Raw genomic sequence first — 25,602 nt, 5'->3', positions numbered from 1 at the left:
GCATTCCTGCTGAAGAAAATCTTCCTAATTTCCAGGAACAAAAAGCAGAGAAGACCAGGATGCAACACAGGATTCCCACTGCTAAGCACACCCAAGCCTAGCCACTCCAGTCAGCCATGGCTTTGTCTAGCCGAGTCCTGAATGCCTCCAGTGTCAGAGACTCCAGAGTCTCTCTGGGGAACCTGTTCCAGCACTGTATTGCATTCCTGCTGAAGAAAATCTTCCTAATTTCCAGGAACAAAAAGCAGAGAAGACCAGGATGCAACACAGGATTCCCACTGCTAAGCACACCCAAGCCTAGCAATAAGAAAAACATTAATAAAACAGAGGAAAGAAGGCAGAGTAATCAGAGTAACTCACCCAGGTTAGAGGTGGCGTGGTTGAGCTTAGCAAAGGATAAGGATCTGGGTTAATTAATCCTAGTTTTACAAAGCCTCCCATAGTTTTGGAGTATCCCTGAAATAAAAGAATAACATGGTTAAAAATAACAATCACTTGAAACTGAGGTGAGTATTTCTCCTTGGTTTGAATGTAGTGGTGGACACAACCATGGTAGCGTTAAGCATTATTCCCATGGGAAGACAGCCACAATGACATGATGCCAGTGGGGTTACTGCTACAGAGCAGTACCTTCCCCAGCCCCTCTCCGCCCCTCCTCCTACTTTTTCAATACCCTCTTTAATGACTTATTCTGCCATCAATACTTCCATGGCAAGTAGCATTGGTTCATGAGATCAAAGGGCTAAGCTGGCCAGCACTTGTTCAAACTCCAGCACGTCATTACAGATAGGGTTATATCTGCCAGCTGGCCCATAAACAAACTACTGAACACAGAGAACCCAACGCTGAACTCAGCTCACCCCAGTTTTACACTAGTGTGATTGTATGGACATCAGATAAACTGATTTTAAAGATAAGAATCTTGTGTGTTTGTATCTTTCCTTCAGGAATATCAGAGAGACAACCAGGAGAGCAGTGGAATGGTATTTAAAAGGGGCTGCAATAGGCTGCACGATAAAAGAAGTCTCAACTGGTTTCTGCTTATTTTTGTTTGCATCTCCTTAACACTCCCACACAGCTGCTGGATACCTGAAAACACTTGCATGTAAGTGACTAGAAATACTGTAAAAAAGCAGAATGGTGGAAATAAAGCACCCTGACAGAGGGCTAATTATAATTAGGAGCCACCTCCACTGGCACTAGGTTATCGGCTCAGATGGCCTTGCAGTGAGATCTTTCTGTGACACCTCTTTTTAAACTGACTCCATTAGCTATCTGAACTTAATCTATAAAAGGCACTCTGAGGAGATGTTAGCCTCCGCACTGAACGGATTGCTTTCTGCTCTGCAACAAAGCAGCGTGTGCAAAGGCGCAACACTAACTTCTGCCCTGCTCAGCACTATGTTCTGGCGTGTAGGTACCATGCATGTAGAGGCATGGCAAGCTCTTCCACGCAGCCCTACCAACATCACCCCAACCCAAAGTGATGGACCTGCTTTGGGAGTTTAAAAAACAGCACTAAATACAGAAACGTCGTTCTTGCGGCACAACGGTAACAACTGTTCATGTCACCCTGATATTTTTGCTTTTCCTTGTGCTAACACACAAAAGAAGAAAATTTTACCAGGCACCCAATGGGAGAGTAAATACTGTCATATTAACACTTCATGACGAGATAGATGCCTTCCACATATTTTTAGCTTCTGAACAAGAGGTTGTATCTAGACTGACAAAAAGAGAGCTATTGCAATTTGTAACCCTTATTCCCCCACATTGGCCTTCCATCTTCTTTTGCTAAGCAAGCCTCCCTCCCTCCCAGAAATAAAGAAAAACTCTTGTTGTACTGCAACAGAGGGATTAAGAGGGAAAGGACATACACATTCCTCTAGCCATGTACAACAATAACTTAAACCTTGACATAAACCTTAACTCAATAGTCATATCATGACATCCATAAAAGCTTTTTCGAACCTTCAATATGGTTTTAGGTTTATTCCTTCTTAATGTATATTGACCAACAAAATAATAAAAAAAGAAATCTGAAAGAAAAAATAGTATGTTTTGATTCTGCTTTGTGCACCTAACAAATGAAAGGAAAAGAGTCTATCAGTTAGAAGGAAAACACATTTATCTCTTAACATTTTACTTAACTGACCAAAATGTTAAAGCTGCTCAAATTCAAGATTTCCAGTTACTTAATGAAAAACTTTCTCAGTTTGATGGAAGATGGTAAGATTTTTACATTATGTTTTTCCATAGGAATATAAGCAACAAACTGTAAGTTCAAATTTTTACCAACTTTAAGAGAATAGATCAATTCTTAAAAATATGTAACAGCAACACATATCACACAAACCCGTCAGATTTAATTTTTTTTCAATCTTCTATTGATCTGACACCAAATACAGAGCCAGAGAAGAAAAGAAACACAGATACAGACTATGCAAGCCAACTGACCAGCTGCCTAAAACAAGTAAAACTATTTTTCTGGTTTGCAACAAACACGTGTTAAATAAACCGAATAAAGCTACATTAAAAAAATGAGAGAAGTGCTTTCAGTTCTCTCTCATTTGGGATAGAGGAGAGCTCATAAATAGCAAGTACAGAGCTATAAAAGGCTGACTTTTAAATGTGCATTTTTCTTGAAACGACAACATTCATCTCTTGAGGAAAACAATAATTAATAACAACAGCAACTTACTTTGTATCTTAAGGTGCCTCTCAACAAAGTGTGAGCTGTCTGAATACCATACGGCTCAGCATATTTTGTACTGTCTCTGTTAGGAAAACCTTCGAGATTTAATCCTGGGAAAAAATCCATCGGAGTAACAGAATCAAGTAATGCTCCTCCAGCTGGAATATTGATAATCTAAATTTTGTGAAAGAACAGCAATATTATTTCGGTGCAGTTTTATTTAATTTATTTTACAACAGAAAAGATGAAGTATGCTCAAAATAGGAACAATACGCTTAAGTGCTTCTGGTGCAAACAAAGGCCCAATCTAAATAAAGCAGTTGCAACAAGCCATTTAAGCATATCCTGTGATGGAGGAGCATGCCCTATGTCAGCCATTACTAATCAAAGGGCTAAAACAAGCCACACCCTTCTCACACACACTGTTAATTCCTGCTGCACTTACATTAAAGTGCTAGGTTCCCATTTCACTTGCATTAGTGTAATTTTGGAGCACCTCCCCAAACTACACCAGTGTGAAGGGAGAGTCTGCCCATTGGCTCCCTTTTGACCTTTTTGGTCAATTTTTTTATTCTCTTTTTTTATGGGGAAGGAGAAGGCAAATGTAAACAGAAGGATGGGGTTTTGTTTCCTTTTTTTTTTTTTTAAGATTAAAACAAATCAGGTGATATCACACTGATATAAAATTGCTGCCCATGTGTATCTTCACTTGCAGCTACAAAGCAAAGAAAGAATGCACCGTTGAAGGAAAACAAAATAAGGTTGACTAGTTCTATTATCACTCCCAACCAAAGCCTTGAACCCTGCTTCCTTCAAGCAGCTGATGCACAGATCTGCTATGCAGCATCAATACAAACTCATTTTGTGACTTCTGAGCAAAGGGGCAAGGTTTCCTTCTAGAAGAAAGACTAAAGTAATGAAGTCTGCAGCAATGCCGAAAGATCTTATTGTGTTTGTCAGGCAAGACACTAGTGTGGAAGAATCCTGCACAACAGTCAAAGACAGCTAAGGATTTAGTGGCAAGGAGGAAAAATTGCACAATTTACTGACAAGCTCGCACAGTGCTCTCATAATGAATCATTCATATGCATGATCTAATTTTTTCTAGCGATGGGTGAACCGGGTCAGAATTAAATAAGAAACATTGTCACGTTCTCCAAGAGACCCTTTCATCTGAAACTTATAACTATGTGTTGTTGCTTTTTAAACAATGATCCAATGTATAATCCCTGAATTTCTCCTTTCTTACTGCAGTAAGAACACTAGAGCACCAAAATGTCATGATAAAACATCTCAAAAGATTTCTCAGTTTTGCAGATCAAAAAGTTTAGATAATTAGCTAAACTTTACAGTGGTTATACAAGGCAGTGCCCTTGACATTTGAAGAGCCCCTGCTCAGTAACTACTCTGAGCAAGTGGGAGTGATCAAACAGATAGGACTGGAAAGCAGAAATGTGATAATGGCTTGCAATAGCTTTGCACAAATCAGTTATGATCTTTCCATAAAACAGATGCAGTGACATTTGCTAGATTAAGCCTACTCTAATGACTCCTGCACAAATAGCAAAACAGAGCTCAAATAAAACACATCAGAAAGCACCGTACACTTTCACAAAACCCAGTCAGTGGGTTATTGGTATTACAGACTGCACTGAAAGAAAAAGAAATCAAGAGTTCTGCTACACACTGTGCAAGTACAGAATGAAGCTGTTTGGTTTACAAACACCACTAGACAGAAAAGCAAGTAGAAGGATGCACTCTCACCTTTGTTTCACAGAGCCAAAGACAGGACAATTAAGTGGCAAAAGCAACACACAACAGGGATGGAAGCTGAACCCAGAACACCAACCTCAATCCAGTGCTTTAGCCATTAGAACACGCTCCCTTCTTTGCAATCAGCTTCCATATAGTAAGTAGGAATTAAGATGGCAGCAGCCAGGCACCATCACGCTCCAAACATAGGATTAAGTGATGTATGCAACTTGCTTAGGCAACTGACTGTCACTGGCTTGAAAGTAAACACAGCACCTTAAGAATCCCAATTTCCTCCTTAGCCCAATACCACCTTCTTTGTCTGGCTTTAAATGGAAGTCTTAAGATTACTTCACCTCTCCATTTTTTAAATACGTAGCAGACTGAACTGTATTCAGCAACACTCCTTGTGGGCTCCAGCTGAACTTGTATCTCAGAGGATTGTCAGAGTGCTCTGGAGCTGGTAGACCACCGCAGAAAGAAGTGTAGGATACAACCTGTCAGATTTATCCACAGGAAAGAAACAATGAAGAGAAGACACACCAGGATGCAAACAGCACAGAGCTATCCCCATTAGCTCTTAAACTTTCTGCTGATGTTATCCCCCAAATGGGCCAAATCTACAGTAGACGGGGAAACCAAAAGAATTTCACTGAGCAACAGTGTCAAGCTGTCACACTGCAGGCACTGTCTGTAAAGGAGAGGAAAACAAAACATACACTGGGACAAAGCCATCTTAGTTGATGGTCTCACCAATTGGATTAGTTGGCACCAAATTCCAAGCATCAGAAAAAGTAAGGTGTCCAGAGTACGTTACACATCAGTGACATATCCAAAAACTGGGTGGTGTTAAAGGAACAACTTTACTAATAAAATCTTGGCAGAACTATGCACTACCTGCCAACCTTACCGTAGCACCAACTTCTTTTGCCTTGTCAATACATTCCATCGCCAACATATGGTCAAGACCAGGATCCAAACCCATTTCGCTGATAACTGTAATACCAGCAGCTTCTACGCTAAAAATAACAGAAATGCAGAGCTGTCAGAATATTCACTATTACTGGCCTTTTATTCAGGAAATCTGTCCAACAAAGGCCCAGTGACCTTTCCCCAACACAGTAAATTCTGGGCTCTGTCTGCAGCTTGTGGAAAAAAACAGAAGCAGATGTTAAAACCTGAACAGTGACAATTGTCTAAGAGTCATTCTAGCCTTGGTTTCTCTTACTTTGCTGCAACATCTAGGGGCTGGTGGAAAAAGACATTCCTACCAGCTACTCCATATCCCACATTCTCCTGGACAATGCTATAATGCAGGAAGGTAGTAATGCAGAGGACATCACAGAGCTAGTCATAATTGCCCTAAACAGCTCCTGCAGGGGAGAGAGATTGAAAGGCTTACTTTCCCAAATTACAAGCATTTGGGTTTTCTTAACAGTTGCCTACACTCCCAGAGCAGCTCACTTATCACCACAAACTGAGGTGATTTATTTTATTTTCAAAACCACTTTGTGTTTTGACAAATGAGAAGTGTCTTTTTTTTTTTTTTTGTTTTTGAGAGCATGGTATGACCTCTTGGCATCACAGCAAAAAGGGGAGGAGAGGCCCCTAAACCTCCCTCATTGTCTGCAATACTGGTTCTCTACCTGTCTAGCTTTCTCTGTTTTATCTTTTGTAGAGACACAGCATGTGCAATTCTCATCTCACTCACTTTAATTCACTTCAGAGTTTCCAGTACCGTGACTGAGAGGAGCACCTAGGTGAAGCTCCATGCCCAAAACAACTTTCAATCATATAGTAAGTAGGGCAACAGAAACATTAGAATAGTTAGAACTGTCACCGGTTTGAGACTAACATAGTGGGCCTGTCCAAAAGAAGGTAGCGTGAAGGAAGATAATACTGTAGATACAATAAGCCAAGAATGAGTTATTATTAGGGGAATGCGAAGGATGACAAACAAGCTTGCTGTCACTGGCAGAACAGGACATCCCAGCTGCTCAGCTTGAATATCAGCCCAGCTGAAACACCCTAACAGGTTTGAGGGGAGAGAGGAAGGCACATGGAATAAGATGGGGCATGCAGAAAAGTATGTTCCAGTGTTTAGAGCACTAGTCTGACCAGACTGGGGTATGCACTCATTTCTCCGCTCTGCCACAGCCTCCACATGCAACTTTGGGGAAAGGTACTTAGTCTTCCGTCATAGAAAGGGAAGGAGAAAGAATGCAGAAAACAGTAATTCACAATAAGCGTTGCAGGTGTAATGGACTGCAAAATATTCAGATAACACACTAAAGAAGGAAGCAACACCAGGGAGATGCCACTCTCATACCTACCTCTCCTGGAGTTCTTTCATAGCTGGTGTTAAGTAGCTGGCTGTTACCAAATTCACTTTGTTGTCAATACATTTCTTAGCAACCAAAGGATGTGCTGAATAAGGCAGCAAACTACAAACAAAGGAGAATTATGCAACATCAAAATCCAGCCAGTTACTTATGCTGTCACTGGAAAGACACTCACAAATGGTTTTTGTATGCCTACAAAAGAGCTCAAGTAAATGCAACAGTCATACCTGCCTTGCCCTGAGCAGTTTCATACCTACGTAAGTGAAATGCTACCCTATCAGAAGAGCATTGTTGTATGCACTCAGAACAGGGCACAGGACAATAGGGGAGTCGTTCTTTAGACAGCATGTTTTGTCACACTTCTCTGTAAAAAACAAACCACTGACCTCTTTTCAAGGCCATCTTCTAAACAGGCATGCTGCAGGTTTAGAAGATGCAAAACTGTAAAACCATCCTTGAGAGAGCTTGCATTACAATGATCTTACTGAAGTACTTTGGGAAAAGCATGCTCTACATGGAAAGGAAACAACACTCATGACATCCACGGCAAAAGGGACAAAATGGCAAGGACTATGAAGTCATTTCCTCCCCTATTTCAATAACTGGAAAGAGGTCTTTCTTAATGGGATATTCAGGAGAAACGACCAAGATGTCAGAATTTTGCCTCAGCTTGCAAATTTGATCCCAGGAACACATATGCTGGTGGACGCAACTGGCCCCTCACACTAAGGCGGCTGTCTACGTAATTGGTGAATGCTTTTAAAGAGATGCTGCAGTCAAAGCCCCTTTGAAAGTCCTGATGCCCCACTACATGAGAAGGCAGTGGTCAGTTACAACTATTTACACACACAATATGACCCCAGTTCTTGGGCATTAAAAAAAAAAAAGTTACCATGTTGATTTAGGTCAGTGAACTAGGAGAAAGAAGCAGCGTGACTTAGGGTTAAGCCTATCATGTTTTACACAGAATTCTGACCTGATCACAAGGTCATGTTTCTTCACCAAAGAGGACAGCTTTTCCTCGTGCTTAATGACATCGATATGAACTGAAGTAACATTGCAGTATTTTTTCATCAGTTGTTCAAGTTGTTCCTTCATGACAGATGCTGTTTTAAAAGTAAAACACATCAACTGTTACCTAAAAATGAAGGTAAGTCCAAAGCACTCCCATGTATAATTGTGCTTTACACACACTTACTTCTTCCCAAAGAGAAACAGTTGCATGGATGTTTTCCTTCACTAACAGTTGAAGAGAAATCAGGCATAAAGCACCTTACTTCCCCTAAAATAGTCAATTTTATTATCAATTGCCAATGTCGGGCCACAGCAGCTATAACTCAAGAACAAGAATCTACAAAGAATACTTACTCTCAGAAGTAAAGTACAACTCACTGCTAAATTGTGTAACAAGAACAGACTTATAACCAATTAGCAACTCTGTGGGTGTACTTAAAATTAACAGAAGTTTTAACTGCAGTTTTCCTATCAGCAGACTGGGTCAACACAAATTATTTATGCAAAACTAGAAGTCATCTTCCTTCTTTTCCACTCTATGAAAAAGTAGGTCTAGAACATGAGATAAAGGACTGTTAAATCTGTCTTTGTGCAGCAGGACACCCCAGAACCCACTGGCTCACTTGCATCATGTGCACGTGTCCTGCCGGCATGGTTTTCTACAGCAGCACTGTCTACATTTGCCAGATAACCGAGCATCTACATGGTGGGAAAACAAATAAACTAAACAGAAAGAAGCACACATTCACACCTAAGTGTTTTTTAGAGAGAGGGAAAAAAGTCTGCTGAATGAATGCATCTCTTATGCAGAAATCTGTCACAAAAGTGCCATTAACTAGTTACAAAAACCCAACACTTTTATTATAGGCTAGGCAGGGTTGTGATCCACCCCAAAAGCATACTCCCATGTCTTTAACTCTGACCCCTCATAAAAACCTGTGGCAAGGTATATTCTAGGTTTTAAACACTCTTTGCTAGGTGTCCAAACGTACTGAAAAAGACATTACGAAGTCTTCAAAGAACAAGTGACCAAACCACTGATGCAAGGATAAAAGCAGATTCTTTTGGAATCCTTAGATTATCCTGTTACCTTGGATCTAGAAGCAGATCAATTAAAGAAAGTGTTTGAGGGTAAAGAATATAAATAACAGTCACACAAGAGGAGCACTTGGATGCGTACATTCAGGCTGAAGAAAAGTTTTAGAGAAAGATCACAAGAAAGCAGCAAGAGCTTCTATTCATATAGGAGAAGGCGGCTCATCTGAAGTAGAACAATAATCCTACCATGCGAGGCCTAAGAAATATAAAATAAAGACCACCAGCAGAAAAATATAACAGCTCTACTATGCCCAGTCAAAAGTACCACTAGCCCATTCAGGCAGACCAGGTTTTGGGGGTTTTTTTGAGATTTTTTTTTTTTTTTTTTTCAGATACTGGAGTATTAGTGCAAAAACTAATGTTGGTAGGGAATCAAAAGGATCAGACAAATGAAAAACTTTAACAAGGAGAGAAAGAGAACCAAAGTTAGAGTAACAAGTAGGAACTCAATGACATCCCACATACAGCACTATGAAACCAAGCAGCAATTTTTCTTTTCCTTATTTATTTGGTGGACAATCACACAATAGACTTGATCTTCGTGCTTTGATTTGGGGGGGACATCATGCCTTGGGTTTACCAACCCTTACTTAAATGAGTCATCCAGTGGTCTGCTTGGCAGAACAAGGTGTAGGAGAAAACTAGAATGCCAGAAACTCACATCATGGTCCTAGACGTATTAAATACTATTGGCATTCATAATCTCATCCTTGCAGGTTTACAACCTCATGTGAAACAGAATAATTAAATAGCATTGAAACAGGCAGAGGTTTTGTTCTTGCTCTGACTTTCACACAGAAATACAGAAAAGGCATGCCTGGTGCTTCCCAATTCAGTGAAATCCTGTGTTGCACTGACTCTTGAGGGAAGATTGCAATGGAAAAATTGTATGCCCAATGTGTTTTAAAAGTAAACTGGTTTTGGATTAGCATCATCCTGCTGAAAAACAATCATTTTCAATTAGTGCGACAATTTGTCTTGAGGCCTAAAGTATTTTAGGTCACTATGCAGTACATATTTTCTCCCGGTTTTAAAAATGGTCACTTCTCTAACCTGGCCAAATAAATGCAGAGGTGAAGTATTCAATCAGTTTTTGATGGTAGTAGCTATTTCTGCAAAAGCACAGACTACTTCACTGAAAAGCAAGAAGCTGACTAGAAGTCCAGGAGGGCAAAAAGTTCAAAGAGGAAAATTTGTTTTTCTTTTTCAGGCTGTGCTTGGTTTAAGTGAAACAGGAAAACCTTAACTGGTTTTAAGGTCTTGATGAACATGCAGGTTCAACAGCGCTAACAGATTTAGTAAACAAACACATGCCCAGAAAAGCTTACCCCATCCCTCATTCCTCGTAGCCATAAATCTGGTTAAAAAAGAAATCTTTCAAAACTCTGCTTCAGTACATTTTAACAGAATTCCCATTTATAGCCAAGAGCAGCTTAACAGCTTAAAACAAAAACAATTCACATCATTCACCATTTTTAACATAACAAAGATACAAAAACAATTCACATCATTCACCATTTTATCTTTGTTATGTTAAAAAACATTGAGCTTTTGCTTAGGCCAAATATGACTAAAAGGCCCCAGCTTCAATCTGACTGGTTTCAATATTTACCTATGGCTTAGTCCTACCAATCCTGTATATGCTGATATTATCACTAAAAGGGAGAAATCCAGTCTCTGCCTGCCTCCACTTATTCCTTCCTATTATCTTGCTCCTACTGCCATCAGCACTTACCATTATAAGGAAAGCGGAACTGAAAAAGAGATCCAGGTTAAAGCAACCAGTATTTGCCACATATGACTGAAAGTGAATTGTTTTCCTGTCCCGGCTCACCATGCTGCCAGCACAAGGACAGCAATGGGAACACAGCCAGGAGAAAGGAGTGGGCAATGAAGGCAGCAGGTGGGGCACAGGCTTACGGGGAATTAAAAGCATCTGTGCCTCTAACTTTGGGCCTTATTTCCTTATGGCCTTTCCAAAGTCAATGGGAAATAAACATGGCCAGAGGGTGATTCTCCGTACCCTACTAATCAACTTGTGCTGAGAGAAAAGAGCTAGGCAAAATCGTCTACAAATTCGAACAAAAAAAAAAGTTGATTACATGAAGGTCTCCCTATTAACATTTTCGTCATTCGGATTTAAAGTGGTGTAGCCTAACAGTAGGGAACCAAATACGGCACTGCAGTGTGCATTTTATGCTTTCTTCATCTACCTTGCCTGCTGTCAAATATTAGACAAGTAACATCTTTGTGTCTCTTTCCTTCTGAGCTTTTTTTTGTATGTGCTGTAGAAACTGCATGTTTTTAAGCTACCCAGATAAGAAGCACCTCCTGTGTTTGCACAGTGCTTGGCAAAACAGATCTTGCAGTTCACCTGGTTTCCCTTACTGCTACTGTATTGCAGGGACTAGATGCAGCCTCCGTACCGATGAGGAGATGGACACTGCACATTGCTGTAGTCATTCCCTGTTCACCGCATCAGGCAGTGCTAATAACAAGGGTGCAGCTTCCTTGGAGTTCCCCTCTTCTTCCTAGTAAATCTTCTCCCAGGGGTTAAAAAGTCCTATGGTTATCATGACAAAGGGTAGCAAAAGCAGGCAGGTATGAAAGTAGTATGAGGGAAAAAAAAACCAAAGCTTAAAAAGTCCTATGGTTATCATGACAAAGGGTAGCAAAAGCAGGCAGGTATGAAAGTAGTATGAGGGAAAAAAACAAACCAAAGCAACAACAACAAAAGTCAACAGAAATACAATGGTAAGTTTTAAAGGAAACCGCCTCCCAGCAAAGTATCTTGCAGGCAACGCAGCCTGGGTTTTAAATCTGAAATCACAGAATCAGGGTAAAGTCAACATCGAGGGTACAGAAAGGTGTTTTTGAGATGCCCAGCCTGAAATATGCTACAGATAAAACCAAAACAAAGGAATAAACAAGCAGGCATGTGGGGCTGATGGGAAGGTCAGGGTCTAAAGGTTTACCACCATGGTACTCATTACAACAACAGCAGAGGCTTCACTCATACAGGTGTCTATAAAAACAATTTCATCTTCTTGTTGTGTGAGGCTGAAAACACAGCCAAGCACCAACAAAAGTGACTGACTAGCTACAAAACCAATCCCAAGCCCAAAGCAGGTTAGAAGGAAAAATACTTCTAATTTCCCTATAGGTTACACATGCAAACAGTAAACTTTGCATGTGACTATGTCATTTTCAAATTATATAAACTTAAAATGCTCAGAAAGCTACAAAATGCTTTTCTGCTGTGCATAATAGCAAAGACTTTCTTTGTCTGTTCTGAGAACCAGATCAATTTATTACTATGAGAAAGGTTCTGCCACGCTAGCAGGTTTAAATAAGACGTAATTTTTCAATGAAAAACAAGCAAAGTCTTACATACCAACTGTGATGTCAACGTTGGAATCTCTAGTGAGATATTCAAGTACAGGGCCAGAAACATAGCCAGAGCCGAGCAACAAAACCCTCTTCTTATTACCCATCTTCAGTGACTGAGCGTATTCCCTAGGAGGTGTTGCAGGCAAAATTAAAAACCACACAGAAGAAGGAAACTGTAAGCTGCTAAAGCCAACAGAATAAGTATGTTTTAGTAAGTCTACAAACCAAGAGCTCTATTCAGACCAAGAGTCAAGTTCCTGGCTATCTAATCCAAGACTCGGCAATCGCTGTCTAGTACTGCTTCCATTCTTCTGCTGCAAAACTCCTAGTTTCTTTCCTCTAATACAAACATGATTAAATCCATCAACATCTCCACTGCTTCTCCAACTGCTACTCGCTGTTCAACAATTTTTTCCTCAGTTGTCCTTATCTTTTTCCCAATGGCCAAATTACTGTAACCTGATCATTTGAGGACCACCAAGCTGTCTATGTCATGTTGGGCTGTCAGAAAGGGATTCCAGGCTCTGCCTTGCTCCCTTTACATCATGCGTAACTGTTAAAGTACACAAAACCACACTGGTGAAAGCATATTTTAGGTAAGTTATATTAGGTTCATATTAGTCCATCATAGGAACATGATAGTCAATAAAAGTCAAATAAAAGTTAATGCTCAAATAAGAAATCCTGTTTGCAGACAAGAACGCAGATTTGAAAACCATCACAGAGTGTTTCAACCAAGCTTCTGCTACTCTCCTAAATAAATTTAAGAAGTAGCTCTCCCGTTGACTTTCAACATAACATGTATTCATATCAGATTTTGCATTTCTTTTTGCCAACCAGAATAACATAGTTCAGCAGTTGTTTAAATATGCCCTCATAAATGTATAAATTACAGTAGGAAAACACATTTTGGTTGTTTATAATTATTTTTCCTTTTAGCTTAAATTTGCATTAAGTTGTAAAATTAGGATTGTAACACTGTGTCTAAAGTATCATCACTATGCAGATAAAAATTACTTACCAAATAAAAAAAAAATTCTTAAAGCACTTTTTATTGTTGAAGAAAAGGAAGCTGTTCATCACCCTATTGTTTAACCTAATTAATGGAGACTGAGGTTTAGCTTTTCTTATCCCGTATCCTGAAAACAAATTTCAATAAATAGGTAGGACCTTCGAAGATACAGACTTATGGGAAACTTCATAAGCGTATAAGCAAGTTTCTTGATTTCCCTTTTATCTACTGAGAGTTTACACAGGCATATACTGCATTGCGGATTATGCCACAGAAAGAATCCTGACCTCTAGCTGACAAGCTCATGTCCACTTTGCTTAAAGCTATTGTCCTTAGAAGAGGACTAACCACATGTCTACTAAATAATGTTTGGTTCAGACCTTTTTAGGGCTCCACATGGCATCCATAAGTCAATTTTCGGTTGTGTTTTTTCAGTTCAAAAATGGCCATAATAATGAAGGATGGTGTTGCAGCCTGCCAGAGCAATACCTAATAGCATGACAACAAGAGTGGTATTGCATGACCTAAAGCGTGGCATGAAGTACCTGAGTACATTTGGGGGAACAAGGCCTCAAGCAATAGCGTTGAAAGACTATCCTGAATGAAGAGAGTTAAATCAATACCAAATACATCTATATCATCTGTCTGAAGCACATTCCAGCCTACTAACTGTGTCTGAGTATTTGTAAAGCTTGAATTACTCTTGAAAATTCCAGATGTTCCATCCTCCCTTCCTCCACTTTCAGGCTTAATTAAAATTTTTTAAAAAGTCATTCTTTTCAATTCATTAAATCTGAATGGGATGTACCAACGTATCACCTCTCTGATCTATCTAAATTATTACTATAGATTACTGTACATTTTGATCTTCATACAAGTTTTACAGATTTTTTTTTAAAGTTAAATCATGATTTAATCCATTCACAGAAAGCCTCCTAAGCCCATCATATCCTTTCGTATGACAAACCCAAGGACCTTCCTCCTACTACTATCAATTCTAACAGAACATATTCTTCCACAGCTACACCCTCATGGGCAAGGGAAGAGAAAGAATTCCTCCCCTTACTTACAGGGAGCAACAGTGGTATGCAGGAGCTTGGAGCAACAGTGTTGACGAAGGGGAGACTTCCTATATGAAAGCAAGCTAGATTTTGCAATCAAACTTATCATATTTATTACAAACTTTTCCAGTGTCTAGAATGAGGTCACACTTGGATCAAACATAGCATGTCTGCTCTGGGACAGGCACAAACATGAGCTGCCAAATGACCCATCGAGAGCGGGAACAGAATCTATATGGTCCCAGAAAAGAACATTTCAGATTATGCCTATTCTCTACATACAAGTTTAAACAATTCAGTTATGTTAATCTACGAACAAATAACAGTAATACTTAGAGGTCCACATTGTTAATGGGGTATGCCATTGCAGCTGTGGATGAGGAACCAGTAGCAGGTATGAAGCAAGTGAAGGTGAAAAGATGGAGATAAGTTCAGTAAATCAAACTGCTTCTGCATTCTGATGACCCCCAAGACAGTTCAGCTCATACAGCCTGGCTATCCTATAGTCTGAAATGTACGTGTACATCCAAAAGGTATGAGCAGTTAGTCTAAATAGAGCCCTCAGAAACTAAACTAGACACAGCATAACACTTTGTTAAAGTAATAACACAAGCCATGTAATTACTACAGGCTCTAAACAAGAGCCTATCTCTAGCTAAACCATCACACTTTAAGCAGGAAAGTCCCTGCTTTCATTTGCATTATCTCCAAAGTTTGCAAAGTGAAGCAGGGTATTGTTAGCAGGTCATGCTTTTCTGACAGCTAAGTGAGCAACACCAATGAACATCACATGCAACACACAGGTCAGTAGAAGTTATCAAAAATCTACCCGCAAAAACCCCCTTGGGAATGAAGTCTCCAGATTCTCAGGGTAGTTCGCACAAGACCATGCAAGCGATTACGGAGAAAGCAAAAAAACCCAGACCATCGTGCTGTGTGAGGAATAAGAAAATTTGTTACTGAGACAGCCTCTTGAGGTGGTCTACCAAACAGCACACAACAAAAATCACTGCGAGCTGAAGTCTTTGAGAGGCAAACAGCATGTTACCTTGGGTGGAAAATGCACCTATAGTTCATCATGCACAAGTTCATAACCAGAAGTCCCAAAGTTCCAAAGGAAATTGGAGAAGTTTGGCATGCAAAAGTCAACTCACCATGCTTTTAGTGCATAGCACATGCAGTGCTTGTGGTCAGACCAATTTCAACTTTTATATGTATTTTATATGTATAGCGCAGCTGGCACTGACCATGAACATGAAGCCAGAGGTACCCACTTAATGTCAAATTAACATTTTTCACAGGTAAACTATAGGTGTTTGTTAATAATAGGGAGCAAGGAGAAGGGAAGGGATACCCAGGTTATTTACACGTTTGTTAGCTTAATCCACTCAATGCTACTTCTTTCGTGTTACCACTGGCTGATAACTACCGAGACAGGGTACGGATGAAGTGGTAGCTAAAGCTGTAGCTGCAGGAATGTAATGAAAAGTCTGAGAGTCTCACAGAGGCTCCTGAATACATCCAGTCACAGAACAATGCTATACAGCACAGCACTTGAGCCATACTAGAGGAAACTAGATTCAAGGTATATTAGAGAGCCTTTTCCTTTCAGCCATTCCTTTCAAAGGACTGTAATGTTATATTCATTTTAAAAGGGCAAGGAGTAACAGAATAATACCGGCATGTGGCTGTTTTCTGCCTCTGGTAAAATAGTCCTCGTAACATAAGAAAGAGAAAAATGACCACTTTCTCAACTCCAATATAAGTTACTAACAGCACATGTTAATGATTTAGGCAATGTGCATGAAGAAAGGAGGAAATCATCAAGCTAGGAGACATTTAGACACAGTGCAATATAGTATTCCACCAAAACACAAGAATAAATAAATGCAAAAGGGGAGATAGAATGCAGACAAGTTTTTTTTTAAATCCTGAACCAAACAAACTTTAAGAACCTATACATTACCTGCTCTCCCTCAATTTCTGGATATATTCATACTTAGCTGTCAGTGAGCCATTGGATGCAATCTGCCTAGAAATATATGAAACAAATTTTGAGGGTTGTTTGTACCTGTACATTTTAAAGCAAAGGAAGACAAGCAGAGTGCCAAATTGCAAAACTTACATCTCGAACAATAGATGAGTAATTCTGGCTTTCAAGAGGTTCTGAGCCTTCTGATAACAGCTATGGAGATAAGTTATTTGAAATCAGGTCATTTTATTTCCCATAATTTTTTTCAGAGTAAAATATCAAGATCTTAAGCAACATTTAAATGTACACAACAATACCAGTATCTTGTAGAGCTGAAATTCTCCTGGCCCTGATCAGTGTCATTTGACTTTTATGAAAAAACAGGAATTTAGACAGCAGTCTGATTGTGAGCAATTGTTGAGTCCCCCAAGAAAATCAGATTTAGACATCTACTGCAGGGTCCAGGAGCAATGAACTACCTGCCAGAGCCTGTTTCCTGCCTACAGAAAGTGTTCTTGACAAATCCCTAAGGCATCCAAGTCACTAATGTCTCATTCACATGTTGCTTTTTGAAAGTATTCCCTCAAGACTTAGAAAGCTTTTTTTTTTTTTTTTTAAGTACAAAGTCAGTTATGTTCTACAGCAGATTCCTTTTGAATGTATACAGGAGACCAGAAAAGCAACAAACAAGCAGACCAAAGTCCAAGTCTTTTACCTTCTTATTGGACACATAAGACCTTACCATCTCTTCAATATATGGGAAAAGCATATCGCCAAAGTACTCTGTTGCTTCTATAGGAAGCTGTGCTGGCAGATTGTCAATGGAACACATCAGAATCCCAGAGCCCTCAACACTGAAAGAGAGAACATAGCTCTTCTAAACTACTTCTCCTCAGTACCTGAAAGGTACCACCTTTCAGAAGTGTTTTAAATGCATGATTTTTCAATATAATGTTTCACTGTACAAATTACGGAGGAAAGCAATAAAAATTAAAGGCTCTCCCACCTGTCATGAATAATATGCTGGTCAGCATCATACATACAAAATGGACTGTCAATTGTTGTACACTCCGTCATAAATTCTATAGATCCTCCAGTGTCTGCTGAGATGTCACATATTGCCAGAAGTCTAAAGCAATAGATAATAAAAAAGGGAAAGGAATAGAGCATTACCCAAATTACTAAGGAACATAGGTATAAGAGATCACAAGTGAACAGGAAATAAAAGAAACGTGAGAAGATCTATCAGGCTTGTAGTTTCACTCATCTTAACCAATTTAGAAGTCAACAAAAACAATGACCTCCAGAAACATAATGGAAATCTGGCCCTACTGTAGTCATAAGATTTCCACTCACATCAACAGGATCCGTATTTCATGCGTAACTTCTCAAAGACCAGGAGAATCCACTCATCCATCATTTTTTCTCCGTACTCCATGTACTTCCAACACCTCCCATTCATTATCCATCTACCAATTCCCCTGAGCTGTCACTGAGCAGTCCTGCGCTAGAATAACTTCATCATCCTAAAGGGAAGCCTAAAGAGGTGGCTGCCTCCTTTCAGTTCACAGACGGCTGGCACAGGTGGAGCATTCATTAGCGTAACTCACAACCTCTGGCTCCACTCAAGGTTAACACTTAAATTCTTTATTTGTCAAGTGAGAGAAAGAAAGGTGTCAAGAGTGGGCAGAGAAGAGACAAAGACCTGCTTCCTCACCAGGATACACTGCCATATCCTCCCCAAATCCATCCCCGGGCCAGTCTCCCAGAGAACTATTACACAGGGCTATTAGAGAAAGGGTGGCTCCTACCCTCAGTGAAAGGACACTAACACTGGCTTTGCGCCCCATGTTCTATCCTTAAAGCTATTCAGGGTTGTGAAGCATTCCCACTACCTGCTGCAGAAATCAGAGGTGTTAAAGAACAGTTATTGAACTTGTACAAGCCAAATGACAGGGTAGGAAGAACTTAACCAACAAACTCCGCTCAGGCATAGAAACTTCTAGCAATAATGGTGCAGTAGGTACGTTTCCCAGATGTCACACTGTTTGTATTGGATTCTGCACAAGGATCAATGGCAGAACTACCTTTGCAGAAAGACAGCCAATACCTGTCAATCAATTGTACTGTGATGTTTTCAAAAACTCCAAACTGTGAAAACAAGACTGCAAAGCACAGAAGAACGGAAGCAGAATCAATGGGGCATTTTGCAACATGCAAGAGGAACAACGTAAGAAACAGAATCATTTGGTAGATACTGCGGTGAAACTGCCTAACATTATGACTTAATCATTATGGTGCCACAGAATTGTTACAAGTGAGCTGAGGTGTCTTACTTGTGTGGTAACTCAGGACAGCCCTCCGTTGCACCAGCAGCAGATCTAACTGGCACCAGCAGCTTCTGAGCATCCTGTCGACTTAACAAGCGAGGAGTATGTTGTTCCCAGTATATGCCATTAATTAAACAAGTTGTGTAGGGTGCAATCTGCAAAGGAAGTTACAGATGCCTGATGTTCTCATCTAGTACTTGTTGAAAGCGCCTGGTCTAGTGTTTTAAATGAATGCTCTCTCAATCGATGGATATGCAAAGGTGTAGTAACTACCAACACTCTGTAGAAAACCTTTCATAAAAGAACAGAAGAGATGCTCACATCGGTGCTAAAGCGAGAAGTGTAAAGTTCTGGATGTTTATCATAGTCTACTGGATCATATTGTCCATCACGTTTCCTTACAAGATGATGGTGACGACTTAACACTGTCCCATAGACTTTTCTGAGGTCTGAGGTTAAAAAAAAAAAAAATTAGCTGTTATACTTGGACAAAAAGGATTCCAGTGTTTTCAATCACTTCATTGTCACAGCATACCTCCAGATCTGGAAACTTCCTTTAACTCATGTGGTTCCACAAACTCACATGGGAGGGCATTGAACATTTCTTGAGCACCCTGTAAACCATGAATTAGGATTCAGAATGAGCAGAGAATATAAAGGTAGTGTAACACTGCTCATTTGGTGTGTGAAAACAAATATAAAGATGCCACGCACAACTTGACAGTCCTGCCAGAGAACATCTTCAGAGATGTACAAACTGTTTCACACATACCCCCGCTTATCCAAAACAAAGCTGCCTGGGCTCTATGTACAAGGAATTTACATCACTCTCCATTACTGCAGTACACCTGACCCACAGTCCAACGTCTGGTTTAGATTTCTAATGGCAGAGCTGGGAGGCCTCAACTCAGCCACAATAGATGGTTTTGCTGCCACTCTGAGCAGCAGTTTCTCTTTAGGGAAGACCCCTGAAGCCACTCCCTCACCAACCAGGCTGTTCTAAAGGCAAAGAACTTCAAGATAATTTTCCCAACGAGCTGTGATCATAGAACACAGGCCTTTCAGACACGCCATCCTTTTGTGCAGAAAGCACATTTACATAGGCAGTGATTTCACTTTATAACTGGCGCCTAGTTAACTGATCTTTGTTGCCAAAACTAGCAGTAAGCCTTTTCCCTATGTCGTAGAAAATAGCTCCAAAGTCCAGCACTTGTAAGCCAAGTCAATGCTATAAAAACAGATGCAAAAACTCAGCAAATACTAGAAAAAATAATTCTTTCCCCCACACTTTAATGGGGTGATTCAACAAATCTTGTGAGCCCAGAGTCAACAGAGGGGAGAGAGGGAGACAAAAATCATGCAGACAGGAAAGGAGAGAGGAACAGTAAGACTTAATCCATTTTTCGTGGTAAGAAGTTAGCGTGGTCAGCCTTATCAGGCATGATCTCATCTTAAAGGCATTAGTTTAGGGTACTTAAAAATTCTTACTGGCAAAGGAAAACCTGAAGTCCAAGCAAACAAAATGAACCCATCAACCCATTTAACCTGATATGTATCAAATGCCAAGAAGTTCTATTAAAAATAATATAGCATTTTATGTAGACAGAATTTATAAGACAGAATTCTTACCTTAGAAACATTACCAGTGCCTGTAAACACAAATGTTAAGGGCCCAACTGACTTTGGCATCAATCCCAGTGAAATTTCATACCCAGCATCCCGTACTGCCTGCACAGCCTGACTGCTATTCCTGTAGTTATGTGCCATCCCAATGTGCTGAAATCAAAGGCACAGAACCATCAGGATATTTTCCATAGTCAAATACAGATAATTAGCAGATGCTTGAATGTCATTTTGCTAAAGAAAAATACATACACATCTACTCTTACCATGAAGGGAGTGTGATGTCCCAGGGCTAAAAATCGTAATCCCAATCCATGTAGAATGTTGATCATTCCTGTTGTTAAAAAAAAAAAGAAAAATCAGACCATCAGTGTTAATTATGAATATGCACAGTTAGAAACTGCAGAGACTGACTGAAGTCTAAAATCATCCTGGATATTTTTGCCCGTGTTTTAATACTAATACTTTACTTCTAAAGAAAGTCTACATAAAACCAGGGAAGGAGAAATTCGATAGCAGGCCATGACCTTAAACCTGCTCTCGGCCCACATTATGCATTTCAGCACTATTTAATACTTGGATATCCTTTTATGAGATGCATCCACATCACCAGATTCCAAAGAAGAAGATAATAAAGAGAGTCTCCTGAAGAAACAGAGTTGAAGTTCAGTAGAAAGGAATGAGAACCATGCCTCACAAAAATCAGTGTAAATGGATAACAGAGCAACAAACAGATGTTGTTTAAACTTGCAGGACTGACATCAGCCATTTCTTTCAAAAGCCTATTCAGTTGATCTCTTGATATTTAGTCTGCCTCAGATTAGTTGAATAGACAAACGGAACTTCAAGACAACATAAAATAGTAGATTTGCTAGGAATCCACGAGACTATTTGACATGTAGTCTCATCAAAAGCAGGGAGCACAAAATAGAATGGATAAAAGCTCTTAAAAGCAAGAGTTAAAAATGCAGTTAAAAACGCATTGCAAGCCTCAACTTGTCTACTTTCAGGAAATGTAGACAACCAGAAGTATTACAAGATGTTACTTGTTGCAAGCCTGCCTTTACGTTATGCACTATACCTGCTACACCAGCCCACTTTCCAAAGGCCACAACTCGCATTCCTTTATGATCAACCATTTTTTCATAGTCAAACAGTCGAATTTCCTGAAAATACATAGCAAACTGAGTATTAAAATTTTCAGTGAATGCAGTCAGTGGCATGTTGCTCTCCTAGGAACTACCTTTTCATATGCCTTTGTCATCCTTTGTGATAGAGGCTGATGGGCATATATGAGGAAGGCAAATAATTCATAACGAGATGCAAGTATAAAAATAAAAACCTAAAGGTTGCATTGGGTTCTTGTTTTAAAGAGTCTATGCGCTGCCCATGCACTCTTGGCACAGAGCTCCCCAACGTGCCATTCCAGCTGCTGCAGACCTATTCACATCCTCTGCCAAGAGGCTGCTCCTTTCTGAGTGAACTGGCTGCCTCCCTCTGTGACGACCAATACGCACTCTAGCTTAATAACTTTCCAACAAGCCTTCATGCTCACACAGCATGAGCCTCTCTTGAGCATACCATGCTCGCAACTCATCTGACTTACGCACATAAACAGAGCAGCACTGCAAGCACGAGGTCCTCTGAGCAAGAAATACTCAGCTCCAGGAAAGGATATGGAAAACAGTCCTCATTAGCTATCTACAAATATGCATGCTGAAAGTAACCATACTACGCAGCAAGCTTTCAATCGCGCTTCATCATTAAGTTCAGTTTCCACCCCATGCTAACAGCCAATTGTCTTCACTATGACAAAATTTACCTGTCTTAGAATCTCATCCAAAAGGGGCATGTTTGCCTCTTGGGCTTTAATAGTGTGAGAGAAGAAGGCATAGTTCTTTTTAGGGATTAATTTGTCCTCTGGAGGTCTCTTCACACCTACTATCAGAGAAGCCTCGGAAATATCTTCTTGAATAATGCCACCTGCTTTGATGTAATCCTATGAAAGAGAAAAATCAAAGGAAATTTTTCTGGTTTTTTTTCATATTCAGATCTCAGCACATAAGCAGCTAGAACAGAGGACAAACAGGTAATTCTACAAAGCAGAAACAAGTTACTGCATGTGATACATTCATAAACCTCTTTATCAAAAGGGCTATCAAATATCAAACTGAATTTCCACGCTAATATCCTATTATACAAGGCCAAAACATAATTATGTGTTACTAAAATCCTTCATCTTAAATTCACAGACTACAAAAAGGATATTTTACAACATTTAAAGTATCTTATAGTATTGCAGTAATGAACAGTCCTTTGTAATGTGTTGAAATACTTGGAAATAAGTTTAGAGAAATCTGACAAATTAATCTGAAGACTGATGACGTGATTTTATAAAATTGTATAAGACTAAGTCCAAGTTGAAGAGCAACTTCTAAAAGAATGTTTTTCCATATCAAAATTTATTTTTGTTCTCCCTTATCTCAAAAACGTATTAAAATTCCAGCTTTCAGTATCGTAGTTGTGTACCTAATGTGATCTGCGTTGGTGAAAACCAGCACTGTGCCTTAATTAAAAGGTGATATGTGCAAGTGATCACTAATTCCCTACTTATGTTTCAATTTTTATCTGTTGGCTCAGATACCTTACAGCAGAGTATTACTGCTGCTACAAGAACTGTAAAAGCTCTCAGTCCTGAAGCTCACAGCATTAAAGAAAAAAAAAACACCTCTCATTTTACATGAGGAATGGGATTGAAGCAGGAATGGGATTCACCAGATTCATCCTTCCTCTTTTTTTTTTAAATATGCTTATTTTTAGAGTGTTGCCTCCATACAAACAGAAGACAAAAACACTAATGTTAAATGAATTCCCAAGTTTCTACTTCAAGAGCACCTAGAACTTCTTCAGAGACAGATGAAAGGGCAAGAAATCAATAAAAACAACTCCAAAAAGCCACCAGTGTGCCAACATTACATTAAAAGGCTAAACAAACTACTCCTTTTTCTCTCCACTAGGACACAATGACTCCTCCTTTAACAACAAAATTAATAAGAATATGTTTTCTCATGTAAATCCTTTGAGTATTATTTTTCCTGTACTATGGTTAATAACTGAACTATGGTTTTGCTTATCTAACTCAAAATGGGACCTTACCTTCTCATGGATGGCTCTCCGGTTTGACGGCTGTACCAAGACCTTGTATCCCATCTGTGTCAATTCCTTAACATGCTTTGGTGCTAGAGGTGCTCTTCTTTCCCACGCATTAACATCTTCTCTCCTGATTGCCAGCACAGACTTTCGATGATGCCAACACTTAGCGTGATGGAATGCACACCTACCATTTGTGTGACTAAAGGCTCGGAGCATGGTAAAGCCTGATGGCAGCAAAGACAAAGTAGTAAAATAATACATGTATATGTATGCTTCAAACATTGTTTGTGCAAAAGTTCTGGTCTCCTTTAACATCTGCTGTAAAACACAAACCAGATACTTTATACTCTAGTAAAACCCTACTTTTGTGAGACATGAATTTACTTTCAGCGTACTTTGTTCCATCTCAGTTTGGTGGGGACAAATTGTTTGTACTACTGTAAAGGCAGGCTTTTAATGTGTTCAATGTACCAAGTTTTTAATTACACGGCTTAAAAAGAATGCTGGAAACTTAAAGATACCAATTAAATTCATTTGCCAGCATAAACATGCGAAGACCAAGCACTTATCAAAGCTTGCATCAAGAACAGTAAGAAGTAACAAACACACAGAAAGAAAGTGGAACACAGGCTATAAAGCAAGCGGTTGATTAAAAGAGAAAGCCCAATATGTAAGACCAATGCTAAGTATTTTTACATAACTAATTCTTACACAAGCCGAAAATGGAAGATAAGGACAAGACCTTAGCTACTGCTTAGCAGTCAGCATATGTATGGCCAGGAGCGACAGGTTTTCTTCCTAATCAAAATTTTATGCAAAGTGGAAAAGCTTCATTAGGACAGATTCCCACTGCAGAGGATTATCCCTTTATTTTCTCTCTCCTCCTCTTCACTCCCAGTGAAGCATGTATGCCACTGCTTAGCCCTGCTGTGAACGGCAAGGGCTCTGCACAGGTCCAGCACCAAATAACTAGGAGCCTAAGGACTTCAGATATTTATGTGATTAAAAGATGTGGATCTCAAAGATAGAGGCTTCAAAGATGGGAACTTGTTTCCACAGCAATTTTAACCTGATAATTACATGAATCTATGTATCCAAATCACTTGGAAAATCCTGTTTGTCCTCATGCCTCAATGTTGTAAAATCTCTATAGGCCTAAAGCCTTAAGAGATCCTATTTAACTCCAGGCTTGGAGTTTTCCAGGCAGAAAAACTAGCACACGAAGGAAGGCATGAACAGAAGCACACAGTCCTCTACTTTAGCTCCAAGTGTGGTCTTCCTACCATCGCTAGATTTGTCCAGCAGCAGAAGTTACTGTACAGAAGTTGGAGTTATTTTATGACACTGCTCTTCAGCATGCTAAGAGGATCCTCAAAGAGCATGTCGGTACCTCTCAAAAATAGAGGAAGTCTTGTCACACAATGTCACTGCTACTGCACACTAAAATATAACGATAAGAGCAGTTCATACCAATGTGCTGTACCTCATACCCAAGCCTGCAGCGAAGCAAATTTCCCTCACACAGAGGAGTCCTACAAGAAGAAAAATGCCGCTTTCAAGAGGGAGTGAGCTGCCCTGCACTTACAGCATGTGAGGGGGAATCAGGGCAGTAAGCAAACACTCCATGTGACCTCTGGCAGGCCAGAAGTTCATACGCATGCCTCCCTGTGTATGCTCAGGCTTAGCCACAGAGATACTGATATCCTGTTATAAAGGTGAAAGTAACTTTAGAATTCAAAGCCTGCAGACCTGATGAATCCTCTCCGGCCTCCTCAGCACCCCAGCTGAGCGAGGGAGCCAAATGGCATCGGTTCTTCGTCATCTATGCTGTGGGGGCTGTTCCACACAACTTTGAGTTTCACTGAGACTAAAATAGCGCTGAGCAATATAGCAAAGGCAAAAAAAAATAACTGCAACGCATTTAATTACAGCACACAATTTGAGTATGATCCTATTTCTAGAGTGAGTTGAATACACTTATACGGGCAACCTGTGCCTCCACTTACTACTTGAGACCCAGCTAAACTAAAGCGCCCGGCGCTGCCAGCATGTTTCGCCCCCCTGACCCTGCGGCTCACAGGGCCCCTCCAGCCTCCCGCGAGGAAGGACGACGCGCAGAAGGAAAAAAATCCCCGTTGTTAAGAGAGGCAGGGAGGCGCA

At 40.0% G+C, this 25,602-nt stretch overlaps 1 protein-coding gene across 1 annotated transcript in view; it reads right to left on the bottom strand.

Annotated features, from left to right (window-relative positions):
- AASS (aminoadipate-semialdehyde synthase) overlaps window positions 1-23,757 on the bottom strand; it is a 30,436-nt gene extending 6,679 nt beyond the window's left edge. The window contains exons 1-19 of the mRNA XM_009286802.2: window positions 23,446-23,757; window positions 22,112-22,288; window positions 21,371-21,455; window positions 20,556-20,623; window positions 20,296-20,442; window positions 19,202-19,280; window positions 18,988-19,115; window positions 18,673-18,821; window positions 17,343-17,465; window positions 17,079-17,190; window positions 16,490-16,549; window positions 16,331-16,392; window positions 12,296-12,417; window positions 7,766-7,895; window positions 6,781-6,891; window positions 5,358-5,466; window positions 4,804-4,944; window positions 2,702-2,869; window positions 361-456 (exon numbers count right to left, since the gene is read on the bottom strand). Coding sequence (XP_009285077.2) covers window positions 361-456; window positions 2,702-2,869; window positions 4,804-4,944; window positions 5,358-5,466; window positions 6,781-6,891; window positions 7,766-7,895; window positions 12,296-12,417; window positions 16,331-16,392; window positions 16,490-16,549; window positions 17,079-17,190; window positions 17,343-17,465; window positions 18,673-18,821; window positions 18,988-19,115; window positions 19,202-19,280; window positions 20,296-20,442; window positions 20,556-20,623; window positions 21,371-21,455; window positions 22,112-22,288; window positions 23,446-23,757 — 2,379 coding nt within the window. The remainder of the gene's footprint in view (window positions 1-360; window positions 457-2,701; window positions 2,870-4,803; window positions 4,945-5,357; window positions 5,467-6,780; window positions 6,892-7,765; window positions 7,896-12,295; window positions 12,418-16,330; window positions 16,393-16,489; window positions 16,550-17,078; window positions 17,191-17,342; window positions 17,466-18,672; window positions 18,822-18,987; window positions 19,116-19,201; window positions 19,281-20,295; window positions 20,443-20,555; window positions 20,624-21,370; window positions 21,456-22,111; window positions 22,289-23,445) is intronic.
- Between the last annotated feature and the right edge of the window lie 1,845 nt (window positions 23,758-25,602).

This window comes from Aptenodytes forsteri, unplaced genomic scaffold (genome assembly GCF_000699145.1).
Source record: "Aptenodytes forsteri isolate BGI_AS27 unplaced genomic scaffold, ASM69914v1 Scaffold166, whole genome shotgun sequence".
In the NCBI taxonomy this organism is placed as follows: domain Eukaryota; kingdom Metazoa; phylum Chordata; class Aves; order Sphenisciformes; family Spheniscidae; genus Aptenodytes; species Aptenodytes forsteri.
This window is presented reverse-complemented; position numbering and strand designations above follow the sequence as displayed.